Below are 23757 nucleotides of genomic sequence, written 5' to 3' on the forward strand. Positions count from 1 at the left end.
ATGTAAATTTTTTTTAATGTGAATGTAATATATTTTTGGCAATGACTTAAATGAAATATCATCGATAAAATATAAAAAAATATATTGCAATGGATATAAAAGAAATATTTTTCAATATAAAGTTGTATACCTGTACAGAGCATGTGCATGAATGCCGCTATACCGATTGAAAACTATTGTAAACAATGAGTGTTATAGTTCAAGTCTCTTAGAGAAAATACGTGTTATATCCAAGTATGATTGACAGGAGATGGTCCATGTCACAAGATTTATATGAATGTCAGTTAAGAACTCCTAGAGAGCTATATATTCAGAAGTTTAAAAAAGTACCTTGCTATACTGGCATGATACTTGATGTTATGTCTACCAGTCTTGGCTGTTAGTGTTGATATATGGACCCTGCAATCAAAGAGATGATAGTCAGATGTTTAAAAAAGTACGTGTCCACCTTCAGTCTTGGCTGTTAGTATATGGACCCTGCAATCAAAGAGTGGTTTGCGTAAAAGTAAGTGTTTAAATAATTTTAATATAAAAACATTAATAATATAGGACCTTGAGCGTACGGTTTTAGGCTGCCTTCGATTAACGGTTTAAGTTTTACTAGCGGCTATGCCCCTTAGAAGCCTCTAGGGGCACTTAAAGTAGGAAGAGAAAAGTCGAGGCCTCATCCTATTTTTAATTTGAGTTTCAGCTATAGATTAAAATAAATAAAAAGCTTCGTTGTAAAAGAGAACAATATTAATATATATAATAGGATAATTGTTTTAAGCCTTTTTTAAACCTTTTTGATTTGATCTAAGAAACACTTTTTATCCTATTCTTAATATTAAATAATCCGGGTTTAATATATATGAATGTAAGAAATATTAATAAATTATATTTAAATTAAGAATATTGTTTTTCAGGTTCAGCAACACTGATTCATCAGAAATAACTATTTGGGCGCTGCAATTAAAGAAGGGCTCACTTAGTAGTAAGTTTTAAATAATGTAATAAAAAAATCAATATAATTTAGGACCTTACGCATGGTTTTAAGCTACTTCGATAAACTGTTTGTTTTATAATTTTTTAAACCTTTTTGATATATGATATAAGAACGACTTTTTATCCTATTCTTAATATTTAAAGTATTCTACTATTAATATATATAAATAATAATAGAAATATTAACAAATTATATTTCAATTAATATTGTTTTTCAGACTTAACCAGGAATCAGATTCGTGAGAAAATATATGGGCGCTGCAATTAGTGAATGGTTTACATAGAAGTAAGTGTTAAAATAATTTTAATAAGAACATGGATATTTTAGGCCATGTTATTAAGACTATCCTTTAACGAAACCTTTTTAATTCAACCTTGCTACGAAGCCTTGTGTGATACCGGTAGAGTGTTTGAGTTCTTAGGGAACCACACTAATTACATAATATTATCTTGAGTTAGACAGGTTTTATAAGCTGTAAACAGACTAATACAATTAGCTATATGTCATTATCTTTAAATTATTTATTATAATTTATATAATAGCACCTTTGAAATAAGCTCATATTATATCCAACCTATATTCGCCCTTTAAGGTTTATGATTGTTTTAAGCGTAACGAAGTTTTATACCCTTAATAGAAAGATATTATAAGATGTGTTTTATGTAAAATAATATTAAAAATATATATAAATTATATTTCAATTAATATTCTTTTTCAGGTTTAGCTTCGCACACAGCTGGGTGTATTCTCTGATTATAAGCTGACCGCAATTCGACCGTGGAACATTTCTTAAGCACCAACATGAAGCTGTTGCCATCAGAAATTCATCCGTTAAAAGTAAGTGTTTAATTATTTGTAATAAAAGATAGTTGGAATAATCCTACACGCAACTACGGCAACACCTCGGCCCCAAAAGGTAGTTTCCATGTATACAAGCATAACAAATATGAAGTTAATATACACAGACACACATCGAACTACCTTTATGAAACTGTATACTAAATTATATTAACAATTAAGCTATTATTAAATTTATTAGATAGATATTAAACTGGTTAGACAAAAGTTAATACATAAAAATAATGTACTAGATAGGTAGCTATTTAAAATTAGATTTTACTACTTTATATTATTGAAACAGTACATTCAGGATATTATTAAAATCTAAACAGCATTACATTCATCCTCGTGCATGTTTACTTCGTGAAGAACAGCTGCCAGTTCGGCAGCCTGGGCAGCGGCGGGCAGCAGAGGGGAAGGACGGCAGCGATTAAGATGTGTAGTAATCCATCCATGTTGATATAACCTCTTACAAACCTCCCTCTGGATCTCGACATTGTCAGTTCTGGCTCTAATCTCTAGACTCTCTCTTAGTACTAACATACGACTATTTAATTCATACCATAACTCCAAATTCCCGTTATAAGACATTCTTAGTTTCTCTCAGTCTGGTTATGTATTGATAACTGAATTAAACTTTCTCTAATAAGCAGGCACATACACAAGCTGTATCTACTTTCTCCATGAAATTTTCCCAAAACCGTTAACTTTCCTTTTTGTAAGGCCTTTTTGATTTGTTAATCCTTTAATTGCTTAATTTAAAAATGAATATTCTTTTTCAGGATTTTGGAGTTGAACCAGTTTTGAAGTACGTGGAGCTTTGCAGTTCCATGGAGAACAACGAGAGTTCCATCTCAACATGTAACAGTCACAGATTATACAAAAAATTTCATTATATTTATTATAACGACAATGTTGAACCGAGAAAATATGTTAAAATATGTTAGTCAGTTAAAATTAACAAATAATTTACAGAACGATACTAATAAGTTTTATTATGACGATCAATGTTGAACAGAGAATATTCTGTTAGTCAGTTAAAATTAACTTAAATAAAGCGTATTGATTACAATCAGTGTTTATTATGACGACAATGTTGACACCTAACATTCCACAGCTAAAATTCTAAAAAATATTGACTTTAACATATAAAGCGTATTGATTACAATCCGCCCAATCGGTGTTTATTAATTAAGTTCTACTCGAGAGCTCCAAACATTCCACAAGCTAAAATTCTAAAAAATGTTATTTACAGAAACGATACTAGTAAGTTTTGTAGTTTCAGTATTGACCTGGATAATATCTATATGACCTGTTATGTTATAATATGAAATAAATTCTAAATAAAATCATTATCATCATTATATTTTATTTGCGATTTTTATCATTAAGTAGAAGGATGTTTGTTTGGAAAAATCTGGACTTAGCCTAAAAATTTACCTAAAAATATTGACAAGAATTTAATTAACAAGTAAGAATGGAAAAACCTACCTTAAATACTGGAGATCTTGAGGCAAGTATAAACTTGTGCACTTTTAATTTGGATGTACTAGTTTCTATCAAACGGTCAGTAAACTCTGGATCCTCAAAACAATTCTCCAGGTCACCAGAGAGACAGGATACTGCACTTTCAGGTCCAGGTTTTATAACTTCCAGCCAAATAGTCAGAGTACCTCCAGGTAGGAGACTTGCCTGATTGTTCTTCAGTACATTAATCTCCATAAAAGCAGCATTACAATTTACCTCTCCAGGTGGCACTGTTATCAATCGACATTTAGGCATCAGTAGTAGACTGTTGTTATCTTGGATGCCAATCTTTTGTAGTTTCAGTATTGACCTGGATAATATCTATATGACCTGTTATGTTATAATATGAAATAAATTCTAAATAAAATCATTATCATCATATTTTATTAATTTCATATTCGATATAACGAAAGCAAATAGTGCTGAGTAAAAGGATGCTTTGTTTGGAAAGTATTAGGTCTGAATATTTCCTCATTATATTTTATTTGCGATGTTTATCATTAAGTAGAAGGATGTTTGTTTGGAAAAATCTGGACTTAGCCAAAAAATTTACCTTGTCAATTTTTACCAAAAAGTTGGTCAAATTTTACCAAGTTTTTTTTTTTGGCAGAGTCCAAAAATCTGGACTTAGCCTAAAAATTTACCTTGTCAATTTTTACCAAAAAGTTGGTCAAATTTTACCAAGTTTTTTTTTTTGGCAAAGTCCAAAAATTTGGACTTAGCCTAAAAATTTACCTTGTCAATTTTTACCAAAAAGTTGGTCAAATTTTACCAAGTTTTTTTTTTTGGCAAAGTCCAAAAATTTGGACTTAGCCTAAAAATTTACCTTGTCAATTTTTACCAAAAAGTTGGTCAAATTTTACCAAGTTTTTTTTTTTGGCAAAGTCAAAAAATTTGGACTTAGCCTAAAAATTTACCTTGTCAATTTTTACCAAAAAGTTGGTCAAATTTTACCAAGTTCATTTTTTTTGGCAAAGTCCAAAAATCTGGACTTAGCCTAAAAAAATACCTTGTCAAATTTTACCAACTTTTTGGTAAAAATTGACCAAATTGTGTTTTTTTGTCTAAGTCCGAAAATTCGGACTTAACCTGAAAAATAGAGTTGTAAAATTGACCACATTTTTGGTAAAACTTCCAAAAGTGGTAAAATTGAAAAAAAAAAAAAAAATTTAAATTTAGGCTTCATTGTATAAAAGTCATTATTTTAAAGTATTACAACTGATTATGAAGAGCTGTTTTTTATTTAAAACACAAAAAACGGGTTTTTTTGTTTCGTCAAATTTTACAAAAAAAATGGTAAAATTTGACTAATTTTTTGGCTAAAATTTTTGCTGGTAAAATTTACCACGAAACTGGTATATTATACCAGGTTGACCAGCTTTACCACTTTTGTGGTAAAACGAGTTTTTTTTCTGGTATTTCGTAGAACCTGGGAAAAGGCAGCTCCGAGACTTGAATTTTCAAACTTTTTAAAATGTTTTTTTCCCCTAAAAAGCGGATAATAGTAGCAAAATGGCAATATTTTGACTTTTAAGAACTTAAAAAAATATTTATTTCATTTGGGATTTGAATTAACTACTTTTTGGAAGCTATACTTAATTTCTAAGCCTTCTTAGATGTTACAAATGTCCTTATTACATTGATTACCATAGTTACCCTTATATTATATCTTTAAGGCAGTACTTTTCATGGTTTAAATAGTCACCAATCACTTTAATAAAACTTTGCAGATAAAACCAACTATCAGACAGTCCTTCTACTAGTTAACAGGGTAATATCTGTGTATAACCTAAATAGCTTCTCTATGCAATTTGGTCTGCCATAATATGTCACGGCTGGTTTTTTATTAAATGAATAAGTTAGGGTACAATGTTTGGCACTTTCGATATAAGTAAATGATAATAACAAAGCCACAGAATACGATAATACCTTCAGAAAAATCGATAAAAATAGTTTTCATACTAAATTTAGGTTTTTTATATTTTTTTCTAAAATGTCATGACAGAAGATGCAAAATGTCGTCTTAGTTTTTTGAAAGGATTAATCTTCTCTGAAATCTAAATTATCAAAATATTTTTTTTGGTAAATGATTATACGATATATGTCAAACATTTTATCAGAAAGAAATATTTAAAATTGTGAAGTAGAAACCTGAATAATTTTTCTTGTGGAAATAGTTTTCTGCAAATGTTGATAAACATATGTCTGCTAGCATTAAGATGTTTGTACTGCCAATACACGTTGGGTTTTATTTAAAGAATTTCTTTAAAATGTTTTTTTTTTACATTGTATACCAATAACGCAATATTTGCTATCAGAAAACCCCCGACTAAGACTCGCCTACGACCCGATCTTTTAGGATTGCTTTGTAATTTACATTTTTGAAAGTCTTTCAACAGTATACACAGCAAATTCTCTCTTTTTTAACTAACTTTCCGAATAATATACCTAAAGCATTTAAATTGACAAAGACTATGCTTATATTTTTACCATTCAAGTTTATTTAATATTCTAATAAATAGCGCAACCCTCCAAGTTTATGACTACTTTTCATGAACATATGATCTAAAGAATAAGCTCTGACGCAATGTCATATAAGGATATTATAATATTCATTAAAAAAATTGTTATTTTTGCATATATGTTACATTTTACAGTGTTTTGTGGCTCAAAAGAAAGACAATTAAAAATTATTTCATATTATATAGTTTAAATTACATAAGATAACCTAGAAATAGTAAAAAATTCCCTTTCTTTTTTTGTCGCAAAAGAGAATTCAACAAAGATTTTCATTAAAAAACACCTTAGTGTAAAAATTAAAAAGTTTAAACATGGTCACAAAAAGATTCAATTAGTTTATTAAATGTTTCATTTTCAGCAAATAACGATTAATCTCTATTACAAAGAATAAAGTGTAAAAAGATATTCTCGTTTTAATTTTAAGCAACTTAAAATGCATTTTAATACCTTTTAATGATTTATTTTTTAAAACATCATTTTATAAAATGTTATTGATTTTTAAAGTTATATATTAGAATGTTTTTAAATTTTGTTAACATTTTGTTTTAAATGTAGAAAATTGGTAATTCTAAACATTCAAAAAATGATTTTATTAAATTTTCATCACTTAAATTGCATGTTTGATGAAATTTTCAACTGATAATTCAAGAAAAATCGTTTAAGTTTTATTATATTTTACTTTGAAATGTTAAAAAAATATATTATTGTCAAAAATGTGGAAGTTATACTTTCCTCAAAAAAAGACCTAAAACATGCAAATTAACACGTGTAATGAGATTTTTTTTCTTTCAGGTTTAATTTAGGGTAATTATTGATATTTTTTGTAAAAAGGATTTTATGTAAAAAGTTTTAAAACTCAAGTTATGTAGTGGTTCTAAAAAAGGTTGCGAATTTATGCAATTTTCTTGCAAAAAAATTTTTCTAGGATTTTAAAAATAGCAAAGGGTGTTATTAGACGTACTTACAGATACAATTGCTAAGTCATTTTGGCCAAACACTAAAATAAAGTTTTGACATCTGAGCGTCCAAGCGTGATGTATTTACCTACATAAGGTTGGATCAAAATGTTTTATTTCCAAATTTGTATTTTCGATTTAACTGCCCATTGCAACTAAAACTAGAAATATCTGTGCGTAAAATGCCGTGGAAACGTAGGAATGGGTTTAAGAAAAATTTAAATATGAAAGAATCAAACATTATCGCAAAATTAATTGCTTTTCAGCATCTTATTGTACATTAGCATGCTGTAGTATTTTTTTCGATTTAGAGACATGCTATTTTAATTGTATATAACATTTGACTGAGAGATAGGTGATGAACTCCCCCACCCCCATATTTTAGTTATATAATTGACCCCCCCCATCCTACCGCCCCCAAACGATGAAATCTGTTAATTAGAAGTTTAGATTTGAATTGGGACCAAAGTTTGGTTGTAGATTATACTATGGACATAACATTAACATGGATAAATATCCTTAGAAAAAAGTAAAAGGATGTCTGATTGTTTGTTTATTTAATTGTCTGTTTGTCTCTGTGTAAGTGTGTCTGTTTGTCCGTACCGAAGGATCTCGCTAACCACTGAACAGACCGGGTTCACCTTAACAGGATAGTTTCTCACAGGTCCCAGGAAGGTATATAACTATTTTGGGAGAGGGTACCGCCACCCTCCTAAGAAAATGGCCCATAGAAAAAAATTACCCCTCCCCCCAAAATAAATATTTAAAAAGAACTAAAAGGTTTGTAATCCGTAATGGAGGGGGTGGGGGAGTAGTTAAGAATAATAGGTTTTAATGATACACAGATAAACATAGACTTAGGACTAAAATATCATCTATAATACAAAGTAGAACGATGCCTGTCTGTCCGTCTGCCTAAAGCTTAAGATCTTAGTAACCACTGAACAGATCGGGCACTACTCTTCAGAGAATATACCTACTGGTCCTGTGATGGTTTTAAGCTATTTTCTTTGGGAGTGGGAGATAAAAATTTTATTTACTTCTTATTTTTAAATCTAAAATACGAAAAATTAGGTTGACCAAACCCCTTTGGGCAAGTCCCTATCTGCTAGGGGCGAAGCCGCTAGTAGCTAAATAAATACAAATATAGAAGAACACATCTACATAAAATATAAAGTAGAATATGGTTGAAATGTCACCATATTTATATATAAAAGCGAGTGTCACATTAGAGCAACATTTTCAAATATGTAGACTAATCAAATAGAATATATCTCATTTAACTCTTATATATGGGGAAGCTATCTTGGGAGGGGGTGGCTATTCTTTCTATAACTCCAATAAAAAATTGGAAGGTTGGTTACTTAGATCCAGGGGTGTTCGGTAGGGGGGTGTAGCCCTAAACATCCCTTGTCGAACCTCCCCTCACCGTTAAATTGTTTCACATCCCCCCCCCCCTGCGTAATCGCTGGAAACGTGACTGTTTGGATTTCTCATTGTGGGGACCCTGGCTAGATATTGTTTAACTCTAATAGTGTGGGGGCCCTATCTCTTATCTTTGCCCTCATATATATTTTACTTTAAATCCACACACACACACACTCACAAACATTTGAATATTAAACAAGAAATTCTATAAGTTTTTAAAATATCCTTATTTTTAAAATTCAATTAATAATCAATAAAAATGTGGAAAAAAGTTTTATTATTTTCTAAAACTACATGTATAAGATTATTGTTTACAATATTTGATTTTGACAACACAAAATTATGCGTTGAAAGATTTTTAATGAAGAAAACAAAATATTAGAAACTTAAAATTGTCTTTTGAAGAGAGCATTTCAGAGAGCATGGGTTAGGTCATTTCTAAAAGAAATTTTAATTTTACTTTTTAAAAACGAAACTTTTAAATACTTTTGTATTGTCAGTACCTAATGAGCATTTAAGAATAAGTTGTTCTATAATTGACTTTGTATGTCCTTCTGTCAGATCGTAACGCAATGGGAGACTTTTTAAAAGCGAAGCTTTTCTATAATTAGGGTAGGTCCGTCCGTCCTTCCGTCCGTCACGGATAGATTTTTTCGTTAATTTAGACATGTTAGAATTGTCCTATCGATTTCAAATTTTGCATGGTGATTCCTTTAGTAGTTAGGTACCGTTTAGAAAGCGTAGCAACTCTAAAATCATTACCAAAATGTCCGTACGTCCATTTTAAACATGTTGATTTTTTTACTTTTTTAAATAGCTTTTTTCGTTAATTTAGGCATGTTAGAATTGTCCTATCGATTTCAAATTTTGTATGGTGATTCCTGTAATAGTTAGGTACGAGTTAGAAAGCGTAGCAACTCTATAATCATTACCAGAATGTCCGTACGTCCATTTTAAACATGTTGATTTTTTTACATTTTTAACAACAAATTTGTATGTGACCTAATTATCCGATTGGTCTGATTTTTGGTATACTGATTCCTGGGACAACAAAATACAATATTATAAGCGAAGCAACTCTATAATCAAGTCCTAAAAATGTAAGTATGTCCATAATCATAATCCTGTATCAAGCAGTTTTTCAACAAATTTACTTACAATTTTGCTTTATCTCTTATACATTCGCATTCTGATTATTCTGTTCTGACATTATACAAGTGTTAATGTCCGTTTGTCCTACCATTTCAGAGCTTCGCTTTTATGGATGTTGTCATCCTTGTTATACTAATATTTAATATAGATTGCTGAATTTTTTACAGTTATTATTTAGTATACAACTTACTGTGTCTGTATATCTATTGCTATCATTATGTATGTTTTTCTTTCTCCAATTTTTATGATCACTGAACATTTGTACTATAATTCACTTCGTCTATCTGACAGTTCTTGATTTTCGTGTGCTTTACTACTTATGGATGTTGAAATATTTGTTCAATCATCAATTCAAATATAAAAGTTAAAAAAAAATTTGGGACATCATGTCATTTCTTTAAAAATATCTGTGGACCACCTTTGTTTATGAATATGCATTTGTTGCACCGCATTATTGCAGTTACACTCAGGGATATAGGGATAAGACAATGGTCTAAAAATTAATTCCCCCCCCGCCCCCCTTATCATAATGTGTTTAAGCAGACATTCGTAGTTGGTAAATATTGGGTAAAGGATAGGGCAGGAAATTTATTCATAAATACTTCTCAAATTTCAAAACAGAAGATTTCCATGAAAGCGGATATATATTTGGAGAAAGACGAATTTAACTACCATTGAACTAACCCTCCATGAAAGTTACTGCTCTATACTTTAAAACGTACGTTACTCCGTTCGTCTGCTTGTTGAAACAATAGTTTCTAGGCTGCAAGTAAAAATATATTGCTAACATTTCTTGTACTTCTTACTAATGGGTAACTTCTTTATGGCCTTCTTTGCACGTCTGTCCTTATATATTTGAGATTTGTTTAATACAAGGGAAATTTAAAATATCACAGCTGCCATATGAGATAAGATTAAAAATTATTAAAAGAAATTTAAAATAGTTTTGTTTGCATCAAAGTGAAGAGATAAATTGTTAAGGTAAAGTATAAAATAGAATAGTGACTTAATTTTGTTTATTTAGACACAAACTTGTCTCTAAGTAAACTCAAACAAATGCATACATAAATATTCATTGTTATGCATATGTGTATGTCTAGGTGTGTGTGTGTGTGTGTGTGTTTGTGTGTATGTATCTTTACATATCTATAATACAAAGTAGAATGATGTCTGTCCGTCCGTCTGTCCGTCCGTCCGTCTGTCCGTCCGTCCGTCTGTCCGTCCGTCCGTCTGTCCCTTAAGATCTCGGTAACCACAGAACCGATCGGATTCTACTCTCCAGGGAATTTTCCTACTGATCCTGTGGTGGTTTTAGGCTATTATTTTTTTTTTGCAGAAGATTTCCTTGGTCCTTTTTTTTTTCTTTTATGCAGAAGATTTCCATGGTCCTTTTACGAATTTCGCCAAATTTTTTTTTATCACCTCTTCGGGCAAAGCCCCTAGAGGCTAGGGGCGAAGCCGCTAGTGAAACATAAAGTAAATGAAGTAAAATGAATTTTTAGTGGAATATGTAAATTATCTTTTCATCAAAAATATAATGCTCGGTGCTTAAGTTACCTTATTCTCATATAAATTGAAAATACTGGGGGGGGGGGGGGGTTAACTTTTGTTGCCTGTATCTAATAGAATCTTACCTAACTTGAACATCCTAATGAAAAATAGAAACAAACATAAACTACCACCCGCCTTATTTTCAATTTTATCTTAAAATAAAGGGGGTGGAGGGTGGGGGGTTAAATTCTGTGTTCGACAATTTGAGGGAAAATTCTTAATTTCTTGTGTGTGTCTTTATATTGTATAGGTTGCGTGATAATCTTTGTAATTCTATAATATAAGCTAGTAGTTTTTTGTCTAATGCTAAAGATCTTGGAAAATACTTTTCAGATATTCGTTTCAGTGAAAATGTCTTGTAATGGTTTTAGGCTATTTTCCCAACTAACGCCAACGTCCCCTATAGGCTATAGGTGTTTCCGTTAGTAAGTTTATATCAAATGCCTTACCTCGACCATAATGGCGCAAATTTGGAAAATACATTGTGTAACACAGTCGCTGCTCCCTGACACGGTTACTGTTCGTTCTGTAGAGTTGGCCAACATTTCACTCGCAACCTGAATAAGGCATATTTCTTTTAAGTTTCATGCTATATTTTTAAAGGAAATGTTTAAGATGGTGTTCATTGCAATAAAAATCACAAGAATGCTTTTTAACACATTTTTTTGTTGGTCAGTTTGGTCAGAAATTTTCTTGTACCAAAATGTTATGAAAGATAGAACTCCCCTAATATATATAAAACAAAACTCAGAAATCTCCTTGTAAAGAAGAAGAGGACCGAAAGTATTAGCGAGATCATAGCAGACATACAGAGTACAGACTTTGATTCACCCTTTGAAAGTATAAAGAAAATTTGCTGTTATCATACGCAGTACCCTCTTGAGCACTAATAATTTCCACAACCTTCCTCGTTTTTACTTTGTTTGTACGTAAATACTTGAAGATTAGGTAATATTGTAGACTTGATAGCCCCGCAGGGTTTGGGGAACGCAAGTATAGGATTTCAATTTATTCATAGAACAAGGGGTAAGAGGATCTTATCAGTGCTCAACCTGCCACTTGTAAGCTATTTTTGACATTTTGTTTTACAAACATTGAAAGTATTTGATAATTACCTGTACAGATGCCCCAGTCACCTCTCGGATCTCCTTGATTTTGGATCCACCTTTACCTAAACAAAATCATATGTTAGCAATAGCATACAAAAAGGGGTAGTTGCACAAAATACATTTAAACTTGAATTTAGTGAACTGCATATTTTGTTCGGTTCAACGGTTTAAACTTCATTTATCAACAATACAAAGTAGCTTGATGTCTGTCCGTCCGTCCGTCCCTTAAGATCTCGGTAACCACTGAACCGATCGGATTCTACTCTATAGGGTATATACCTATTGGTCCTGTGGTGGTTTTAAGCTATTTTCTTGGAAGGCGGGACAACCCCAACCACTTTAACCCCCCCAAAAACAAAAAATCCCCCCCATTTTTTTTGTTCATGGGGAAGTTAGTTCACATTAAACTACTGACAGCACCAGTAGTACTATTTTTTTTTTATTTATTTATTTTTTAAAAGTTTTTCTCTTGAGGCAAAGCCCCTAGGGGCTAGGGGCGAAGCCACTAGTAGGTCATATATTTGAAAGAATCAAATTTTTTTACCATGTAGTTTTAAAAATATTAAGACTTGAAAATCCTATTCTTGTGCACTTCATGCAACTATCCCTTTGATAAATATTTCAGTTAATAAGGGCGGAAGTATTGATGTAGTAATCTCGCAATGTAAGCTTCTCAAACCTTGTAACTGTTATTCAGGAAGGGAGGGGACATTAGACAGTAAATTACAAAAGTAGCCAAAGATTTATAACAACGTTATCTTAATAGTTTGTTCAAAAACTTTGGGTTCTTTTATTGAAATTTGATTGTTTCGTTCTCAACTTAATGTCCAAATTTTTTTTACAAATAATTTTAGTTTCCTGATGGGGTAATTTTGTGTATTATCAATGGGGATGTTTATCAATTTACAGCACACATCTTATCCCTTAGAATACCTGTTGGTATGGAATAATTGAGTATTTAGTGTCCCAGACACTTGGGTCAATAATCCCCAACCCAATTTAAAAAGCTTCGTAAAAACCTCATGTTAAAGAATACTTAAGAAAAACCTTAGTTTCCTTACTATAATATTTAATATAATATAATCCAACTGTAATAACTATTAGTAAAAGGTTACTTTCCTACATGCCACATCAATCTTATATGTCTAATTAGTGCATATACATAGAATATTATAATTATACTTTTCAAGAAAATATAAATAAATATGTTATACTTGAAATCACGCAACCTTGGTATTTAAACACTATTCTATTATTATAAATCTATAGGGATTTTAAAAGGTATTTGTTTTAGAGTTGGACAGACAGACACACATACACTCTACAACTTCATGCATAGAGTTAGACAACGACAAATTGTTGAAAATCACAAGAACTTTAAATAACATAGAACTTATTGCTTCTATGAGAACAAAAGAAAAAAACGTTTGGGAGGTCTTTAGAACTTAACAAATTTATGGTAGTTTTACCTATTAGAGATCCACACTGTGAGGCAGGCACAACCAGTTTGAAGGAGATTGGGGGGCGTGGCACTGTTCCAGGTGACAATAAAGAGTTCAGGTCCTAAATATATAGATATATGTAGATACAGGGGGCGTGGCACTGTTCCAGGTGACAATAAAGAGTTCAGGTCATAAATATATAGATATATGTAGATACAAGGGTCGTGGCACTGTTCCAGGTGACAATAAAGAGTTCAGGTCCTAAATATATAGATATATGTAGATACAGGGGGCGTGGCACTGTTCCAGGTGACAATAAAGAGTTCAGGTCCTAAATATATAGATATATGTAGATACAGGGGGTGTGGCACTGTTCCAGGTGACAATATAGAGTTCAGGTCCTTAACATATAGATATATGTAGATACAGGGGGCAAAACACTGTTCCAGGTGACAATAAAGAGTTCAGGTTCTAAATATATAGCTATATGTAGACATAGGGGGTGTGGTAATGTTCCAGGTGACAATATAGAGTTCAGGTCCTAAACATATAGATATCCTATTATATAAAGTAGTAAGTGTTTTTTGTCTGTCCCGGAGGATTTTGCTAACCCCTTAACCGATATTTTTCTCCTTTACAGTGAAGCTTCTTATAGGTCCTGGGAAGGTTTTAAACTATTTTTTGAGAGAGTGTCTTCACCACCCTCCCCCCAAAAAATATTTTATAAAACTCTTTTGAAACTCAAACTTAAAATGGGTTGAGGTCGACTTTTCCCCCTCCTACAAGTGCCCCTAGAGGCTTCTAGGGGGCGTAGCCGCTAGTATGTAGGTATAGAGTGCGTGGCACTGTTCCAGGTGACAATAAAAAGTTCAGGTCATAAACATATATATATATATGTAGACACAGGGTGCGTGGTACTGTTTCAGGTGACAAAAATAACAAATTTGTTATAAAGCAACTTATAAAAGATGGCATATTTATTATTGCTTAAATGCCCTAGTACGTTTATTATTTATTCAGTATATTTATGTAGCTTAGACTTTAACAAAAAATTTGACTGGCCCAAAAAAAAAGTTTCCCAAAAGAGATTGGTCTTAATAATAAACTTTTTTGCTTATGTTGCCACCTTAAACTTTGAAAATACAGAAAAATATATATTTTATTTATTATATTATCCTTATATGTATTTTATTTTTTCCATCCGATTATGGGATATATTTAAAAGCCAAACCATGTTAGGCTGTGATTTTAAGGGTAGCGGGACAAAATGTCTCAAAAATCAGCCATGTGACGTCATAAAAATGAGGGCGATGAGAGGAGAAGTGAGAAAGAAAATTCATAAAAAAAATAAAAAATAATCTCATATTTTTATGACGTTACATGGCTGATTTTTGAGACACTTTGTCCCGCTACTTTTAAGTATGCTTCATATTTTCCTTAGTTATCTAGGGCTAATTTTTACACTTCTGGTTCCTTATTATTTTCCATTAGGTTTGGACGAAGTACCCAAAGTCTCATAATCACGTTATCTTATTCGTAGACTTATAAACGTTGGGTACTTTTTTTTGTTGGTTACTAGTGCAAAAAAATTTATGCCAATAACTTTAATCTAAAGAATGGGTAAATTTATATCAATTTATTGTTTAACATTAAAACAGGCCATTTAAAACATTAACTAATATGATATTGTATATGTTTTTCTTAATGTATTCCCTGTACTTGTGTATGTATATAAGTAAGATTTCATGATAACATACTATTAGGTAGTTTTCAATACCTGTTTACATCTGTCTTATCAGAGTTACGGGTGACAGGTACCAAGTAGTCCAAAAATTAAATGAAGTTTAAAAGGTACAAGGGAAAATAACTATCAAAATACTGTTTCCAAAGAAGTTCTTTATAATGCTTTAAAAAAATAACGTCATTCAATAAATGACCAATGTTAAGCCAATACACAGACTAAATTACCAATTGCAGGCTATCATAGATTTTAATTGACCAATTGTAGGCCAATATGACGTCATTTTTTATAGGCACCATAAAAATCTTCGTTTCCAAAAGTTGTATCAATCTTTAAAATTTTAGTGGATAAACCTTAAAAGATATATTTGTAAGACTTCAGAAAAGTCCATGAATACTAAATCGGACTCTGAACTTGCCTGTCATCGAGTATAGGAAAAGGTGAGCCATTACACCCCCCCCCCCCCCACATATATATCAAATCATTAAACCATCAAGATCGCATTTTACTACAACAGCACAAACTTTGCCTTCCCCTTTTTTTACTCTCTAATTGTTGTTGTGTATTTTTTTTGCAAGTATGAAACACTCTGTGGAGGGATAATATACGGAAATTAATGCACACCAGAGGGAAATGCACAATACTGTAATAGAGTTAGCGTAGAGTAACACAAAACAGAAAAAGATTTGATAGTAGAAAACATAAAATATAAAATTAGAATTACTTCCAAAATACAAGGCATATCAGAACTTATTTTTTTGATAATGATGTCATTTGCAATATCTTTTAAATTAAAACTTTTTTGGAGTGTTTAGAGTTTGCCTCTTTCGTCCTTTTAAAGTTGCACAGATCCTCTACAGATGGTTGTCCAAGAATATAAAGCAACTGTTTAAACTTATCATAGCACATATTGTGTATAAAATGTTGAGATTTGTGTTGGTATATGGAAAAAAAATTACATTTAAAAAAGATAATACATTATAGAATCTTGTTATTGCTACGCTACTTATTTACAAATAGTGAATGACAAAAAAACTGACCTCTTCAAATTTGTTACATATAAGTTTGAATGCTTTGTAGATGGAGTCCTTGGTTCCCACTATGGTCACAATTCTTTCTGGACTTGAGCCGTCGCTAATGTTGATTTTTGCTCCACTCTGAAAATAAATGAATTTATTATTTACTCGTTATTTTTGTTTGTATATTATATTTGAAGGGACAGATAGTCGACCCCCAATATTCAATTTTAGTTTTAAGCCGTTCCAGGGCCTCTGAGAAGCTAACAAATTAGTTCAGTGGTTAGCAAGATTCTTCGGTACAAACAAACAGACAGATAGACAGACCAATGGACATCCTGTTACTTTTATATCAGGATAGTAAAGAGAGGGGATTTAGAGATGTATTTCATTTAGAGCTGTACATGCTGATATCCGATGGTTAGTACTAATTTAACCTAAGATGTAACCTGCATTTTTAATTCATATCAACTTACTATGGCAGTTGTTCTACTTTAAAGTACCCTAGTGTTATGTATCATGTGCTTGTTGTGGTAATACAATTGAAAAACAACTTTAGGATTTTTTTGAAAGACTACAGTGTGATTATATACAGGGAGAAGATTCAATTATAGGACCTGAATAATTTTTATTTTTGGTGCATATAAATTTTGTTCATTAAAACACACACAAATTAACATAATATGAACGTATTGTAACTGTAGTTGATAAGGTGTAATTTAAATAATTTATCTCAGCGTTGTCACACCATGATCGTGGCGTTAAATTTGACTATACTCCAGAATTGGGAGGTTTCACCATTCAGCCAAAGACCATAAAATATTATTAAGTAACTTTAAAAAGTATAGGACTAGGGGTATATTTGACAGAAACAAAAACTATTGGATTGAAATATAGTGATTGAAGAAAATAGGAGCTCTCTGGATTAAAAAGTTAAACAGTTTCATTCAGATTAATCATTTTCCCCGACTTCAATTTTAACAATTTTTGTATTATGTTTGACTTTTTTACTAAACTGTATTTTTAGCTGCATTATAATACAAGGTTGGGGAGATGTTACACGGGGCTTAAAACAGGGCTATTAACCTCTGTAAAGAATAAATTCACACTGACCCAACAATGTGCAAATTTTCAAAATAGAATTTTTATAATTTCAAAATAACTAAGATTATTTTTTATTATAGCATTGAATTTAACATTAGCTTATTGTTTTGACACAATTTAAAATAAAATTTCCATAACTTATTGGTTAGTATCAATTTTACTGTAATAATTCAAATAACATTTGATTTTTAAGATTAACAATAAATTCATTAATGCCTTAGCATTCAGCATTTTTTTTGTAAACTTTGCACAATTATAATTCAGTGTAAATTGTAGCAAATTTAACCCAAATTTTGCATAGAATTTTAAATTAGAAAATGAGAATGAGGAAATACACATAAAAGCTAGTGAGTGTTTGAATTAGTGAGAGGAGTGGGAAATTAGAAGGAAACAAATGAATGAAAAGAACCACAAAAACTTTATATTATTACAAATAGCATTTTCCTGTTATTCTATTAATAAAGTTTATTTTTTTCAATTTAATGCAATCCAGTTTTTCTTGTAAAATTAATGGTTAAAAAAAAACAATATTATTTCTAAACTCAAAAAGGCCAAATGTTTAATTAAAAAGAATTTATTGTTAGAAAATACTAATCCATTTATCCCTGGATTGAATAATGCAAGTTGTACTGTGTATATTTTATTAATTTCATGCCTGCCAGCCAACCCTAATAAAAACTCTTCTCTCAAATTTAAATAGTATAATAAAACATTTCCTAAATTCAGGATTTTTAAATTGAATTAACGTTTTTGTATTTCATATAGTAATAGGATGATTGTGTTTTCATTTTTGTTTAAACATTTTTATGTTTGGTCAACAGATCTATAGTATATATGTATATTCAGATAACTACCTCCCTTTCTTTTTCAATGAACTTATTCATCTGACACCAAGTTTTTTTTCTGATGCTTAGCTGTGTTAATACACAACACACCATTGGTTGGTTTTCAATGATTCAATTGAGAGTCAGCACAAGGACAGTGCGATGGAGACATACAGCTATATAACCCTTTCCCCCTCTTGAGATTTACTCTAATGTTTAGGCCTCTTATGGGTCATTTTGTAGAGTAATATAAGAAATAATGTAAAATAAACTAAAATAAAACTATCATTGTCTTTTAATTAATATATTCTTTGTTTGACATATGTTGCTATATAAATATAGATATTGTTGTTCTAAAGATCTGAAGAATTTGTAATATTGTCAAATTATGTGAGGAATATTATTATGAATAAATTCCATTATACAAAATTATTCCTCAAAGAAGTTCAACATCATTGGCTCAGGTTTTTTATATTTTATGATAGAAAGATTTGCTTTGGACTTCTTACTTTAATATGTTTCATTATAGGGTAAAATTTAATATTTCATTTTTGTTATCTTTTTAGGTTTAAAGAGCATTTAAAAAAAAATAATCAAGACAAATCAAATCAGTAAGTTTCTTATATGTTTCTAAGGTTTCCTGTTCAAATCTCTGCCAGTAGCACAGTTTATGATTAAAGTTATTTGTTTCAGGGAAGAGTTGTTCTGGTTTACCTCCCCACCCACCTACATCACCAGTGCATGAAATATAAAGGCCATTTTTTCTCTTCCAAACTTCAAATCCCATGATGGTAATATATGTACTTGCAAAGAAACACACATTGTGGCCATGTGTGTTTGTGTGTGAGTAGAACAAAGGACAAAGAAACACATAGATAAAAGAAATGGAAGATGAACCTTCAATTCAAAAATGCATATAAACGAAACTTTAAACTAAATTTTATTGATTAGTTTTCTGTAAGAAGGAAAACTACAAAAATAATTTTCTTATAAAAAAGCATAACTTTTGTTTGAGAAAAGTTGTCTAAAAGGAAAATATAGAAAAGAATTGCAAATAAAAGACCTTTCAACTACATCAAAAATATAATTTATATCAATTATCCTTGGCTGAAATAAAGAAATATTATTGGTAGAGGTACTGTGTTCTTTGTAGAGTAATCTAGTAACATCACTTACTTTGGAAGTGTTTGTCAATGATCCACCCACCTCCTTTTTTAAAAAAAAGTAAAATGATTTGTTGAATATGGAATGGGGTGATTACCCCTTCTCCTTAAACCCTTTTATCTTTCTTCTTTAGTCTATCCCTAAATTGATAAAAGAGGCTTAAGTGTTCCTGTAAGAATATGAAGTATTCTCCTGTAATTCTTTCTCCCCAAAGTAATTTATTTACACTGTTATTGCATTAATTATACCTAATAAAGCAAGCTTAGCAACCATGCCACTTCAATAGTGGAATAAAGATGTATGGAGTCATGTACTAAATGCTTTTTTCTATATCATTTTAGGATTTAAGAAAAAAACATCATTTACAATTGTTTATTCATACACCTAAATACATAAATTCTTTTAATTTAAAAGATTTTTTAAAGAAAACTTTACCTTTTTTTATTATATTTATTATCACTTTACTTTTTTATATTACTCCATATAGAATCTTTCAGAAAAATAGTGTGTATATATTTTCTATACATATGATTACAACTATTTTAAATTTTTACCTCTAACCACAACTTATAGATGACAGTAACACATTAAGGTTTAGATCAGAACCTACTTCATGATGATTTACGTAACACCCAAAAGGCAACCAACCTGCATGTTGCTAATGAATTCCCAATCCAATTACTATCATAGTCAACTGAACTACCTGACATAAAAACTTTACATCTTTGCTATTACTTTTAACTATAAATGCATAATATCTTTTTAGAATTACACACAGACACAAATACATAATCCTTTTTTTGTTAACACCTTAAAATTCAGAGTTCTTTCCCATGTACTGGATTTAAGTAGAACAAAAAATGTATATAAGAACAATATAAAATCCGCTTACAATGTAATTTTGTGTAAAAACTATTCAATATCTGGTCCTGACATATTTTATTATTGTAAAACCAACATTATAATTCAATATTTTAAACAAAAAGAAAGTACAATTTTTTTTATATTAATATATGTGTAGAAATTACCTCTTATACAAGAAGTCTGTTTATAAATAGAATTAAAACCAATGATTAAAAGATTAAAACTAAATAAGATGTTTGATAAATGAAAAAAGACTAATTAACATTACTTTTTACAATTACTTTATTTTGTATCCCTATGAAGCCACTGTGATATAATATAGGTTGGTTCAAAAACAGAAAATTGTGGAAACAAAACAAAATTATATTTAGGTTTAATAAGCTAATTAAATAATACTATCAAAATATTTTCTTTAAAGTCATGAAACCATATCAAACATCTTTTAATATTTTGGAAGTGAATAAAATAACATCTAATAAAAACTTGTGACCAAAAACAAAAAAAAACACTAATAAAACTTCAACAAAAAGTGTAAAAATCATTCGACTTTTTTGTCCAATAATGCTAATAGTTGTTTTAACTTGAGAAAATTATTGTATTTTCTTTAAATCTAAATTTAGATGATTATTTGATCTGTTTTTAGATTAATGTATTGTTTATTGAAGCCCCTGTAAAAAGGTGTTCTTAAAAAACTAAAAAAAAAAAAACATGAAGAGTTGAATGTTTAAATGAGCCAAATAAACAACAGGGCAAGAAAATCAAAGACTTTTTATGCTTTAACTAATTTTATTTAACATATTATCACATAAAATGTATGTAAACATCATTATTTGAAATTTTGTGAAAACACAAGTTTTTTTTCTGTTAGAATATCTATTATTGCCCTTGTATAAACAATTTTGTAAGCATAAAAGAAAATCTATATTCTATATACCTATATAAAGTCACAACGTAGGGTAAAAACAAATTGTAAAATGAGTTAAAGTCAAAGGAAAAAACATGTAATTGAAAGAGTATTTAGAAACAGAAAGTTAACATCTATAGTCATACTAACAAGAAAGACATTCTACTAGAAAAGAAAATAATTACCTCTTCGCGAAACTTCTTAACAATGTCTCCTTTCTTTCCAATTATGCTTCCAACTTCCTAAAAATAAGTAACATTATAAGTGTTAACAATAAATGTATTTAAGGGGCTATTAGTGTTAAAAAGTTTGTTTCTAAAGTTGTAGGAAATTCTAGTATCACACAAGAATTTGGAAGTGAAGTGAAGCTTTATTGTCTACTGTGATGTAAATAAGAATAAAAGACTTTAGACCTTGTTAAAGTAGTTAAAGTTAGTGATAATATTTGTAGGAAATGATTGTTCCAACTTTCGCCATCCATAAGTCGTACTTACAGATTTGTACAGTACTAAATTTCAAGTAATGCGCCCCTAACATTATTTTAGTTTAAGTGAACATGAAAAATAGTGATAAGACTCTTTCTATGTTTATAGCCTAAGTGTAAATCTTTTGATTTTATAACTTGTATAAGGATTCCTGTAGCAATAAGTTATAATTTCGAAGCAATATCAATCTAAACGAGATGATTTTTTTGGGTTATCATTATTTATCCCTTTATACAATACTTCCTGTATTATAAGCATTTTAAGACAGATTAAGGTATCTGATTTTTTAAATCTCTACATAACATGCTATATTTCAGATTAAAAGAGCTGTCAAACTTCTAAATTAATATATGTTTATTTCAAATATATAAGCTTCACTTTTATAGATTCTTGTTATATGGATGTCACTTAAAAATATTCACATATAAGAAATCTATAAAATACACCTCTAATCATACATATTATATTATGAATTATCATACAGTATGAATAAGTAAAATAATTGTGCGGCCACTAGCATTTAAGAAACTTTTGTTTTGTAAGTAAAAGTGATGGAGTAGGGATTTAGAGGATTTTATATATTTAGCCATAATACAAATATAACAAATATATGATATAAAACATATATATGATTTATAAAATATGCTATAAAGAAAAACAATGAATGGGTCACTTTTCAGGTCTTTTAAAAGAGTCATAAATTCTTTTATGGTTAAAATTTTAATAAAAACGCATTGAACGTTTGAACAATTGGATTTGAGATGAGACACCAATATATCTTTGGCGTAAATTTAACCAAATTTGTGTTTCAGCATATTATGCTGTTATGGATTTTGTCATCCTTGTTCCAAAGCAGTAAATATTATCTTTGTTATAAAATTTATCAATAAATTTGATAAATCCTAATATAGTAACACAAAGCAATTTCTCAAACCTTTAAAACTTAAACATTTCAATTAGATGTACAGGTACAGAAATAAAAATCTCCAAAACAAATTCAAAGTAAAGGAGGGAAACGTTGAAATGCAGAATGAAATAACTTTCAAAAAAATTACCTAAAAGTGCAGATTAGATCCCTTAGGAATATCATAACTATAAAGTAATATTTCTAGACTCTTGAATAAGGTCAACATTCGACCAACAATTATTTTGAAAATGCCAATCCTTGAGTGGCAGTAACACATTTGGCCTTTCGTTTGTTCAGAAAATTAGATAAGATTAATGAAGGCAGGTTTAATTATGTCCATGTATTGCAACAATCTTAGTTTCTTTAACAGCACAGATATATTTTAAGCAATTCTGAATATTTTGTGAATTAAAATTAACATGCATGTAAAATTTTTGTTTTAAGATATCTTAGAAAGAAATAATAATTTACAGGTTTTATTTTCCAATCCAATATCAAATGAAAACTAGGGTAGGTCGATTTGGGGCATTTATATCCGCTTTTGTCTCAGATATAAATGTCAAAAATCGACCCACCCTAATGATGACCATATCTAAATTTAAGATGAAATATAAAAGAAAATTATCAAATCAGACAAAGAAAAAAATTATTAAATAGTATTAAAATTCTTAACTGCTTAAATTTTACTAATTACTTTTTTTGTTGTTTTAAAATAATCCTGGGTTTAATAAAGTAAAGTTTGCAGATGGCTTTGTATAGAGTGCCAATCTTGATTAATAACTTTACAATATGTGTCTAGAATATTATACAATATTAGCTTGCCCTGCCACTACCAGCCTGTCCAACTGCCTGGTAGTCCCTCACCTCCAAGTTTAATGCACATTAAACAATTATAAGTGCACTCAAGTACAAAGAATATTGTTTATAGACTTGTTAGAATATGTTGGTCATAAAATTAAACTTGCCCAAATATATAATGTGATTGAGCACATTTAAAAACATTTATCAGATTACTCACCCCTTCAACTTGATATATTTTTGATAACTTGCCCCAATGTACAATAGGGTGGGTCGATTTTGGACATTTTTTTTCTGAGGCCAAAGCGGGGATCTGCAAATGATTTGTATGAGTATAATACACCTCTGGATGATTTAAAATTTATCCTTAAGTCTTAAAACCGCTGACGACCAGACATTCAATTGTATAGCTATTTGTAAATGGGAGTCAAAAATTTATT

General features: G+C 30.0%; 1 protein-coding gene across 4 annotated transcripts in view; it reads right to left on the reverse strand.

Moving 5' to 3' along the window:
- Window positions 1-23757, reverse strand: part of mub (poly(rC)-binding protein mub) — a 128333-nt gene that overhangs the window by 40096 nt on the left and 64480 nt on the right. For all 4 annotated transcript variants that reach the window (XM_080169675.1, XM_080169673.1, XM_080169674.1 and 1 more), the window contains exons 5-9: window positions 21313-21369; window positions 16292-16408; window positions 13538-13631; window positions 12075-12130; window positions 11409-11516 (exon numbers count right to left, since the gene is read on the reverse strand). In XM_080169675.1, coding sequence (XP_080025801.1) covers window positions 11409-11516; window positions 12075-12130; window positions 13538-13631; window positions 16292-16408; window positions 21313-21369 — 432 coding nt within the window. The remainder of the gene's footprint in view (window positions 1-11408; window positions 11517-12074; window positions 12131-13537; window positions 13632-16291; window positions 16409-21312; window positions 21370-23757) is intronic.

The sequence above is a fragment of the Acartia tonsa genome, chromosome 8, assembly GCF_053477335.1.
Source record: "Acartia tonsa isolate MP-2025a chromosome 8, ASM5347733v1, whole genome shotgun sequence".
NCBI lineage: Eukaryota > Metazoa > Arthropoda > Copepoda > Calanoida > Acartiidae > Acartia > Acartia tonsa.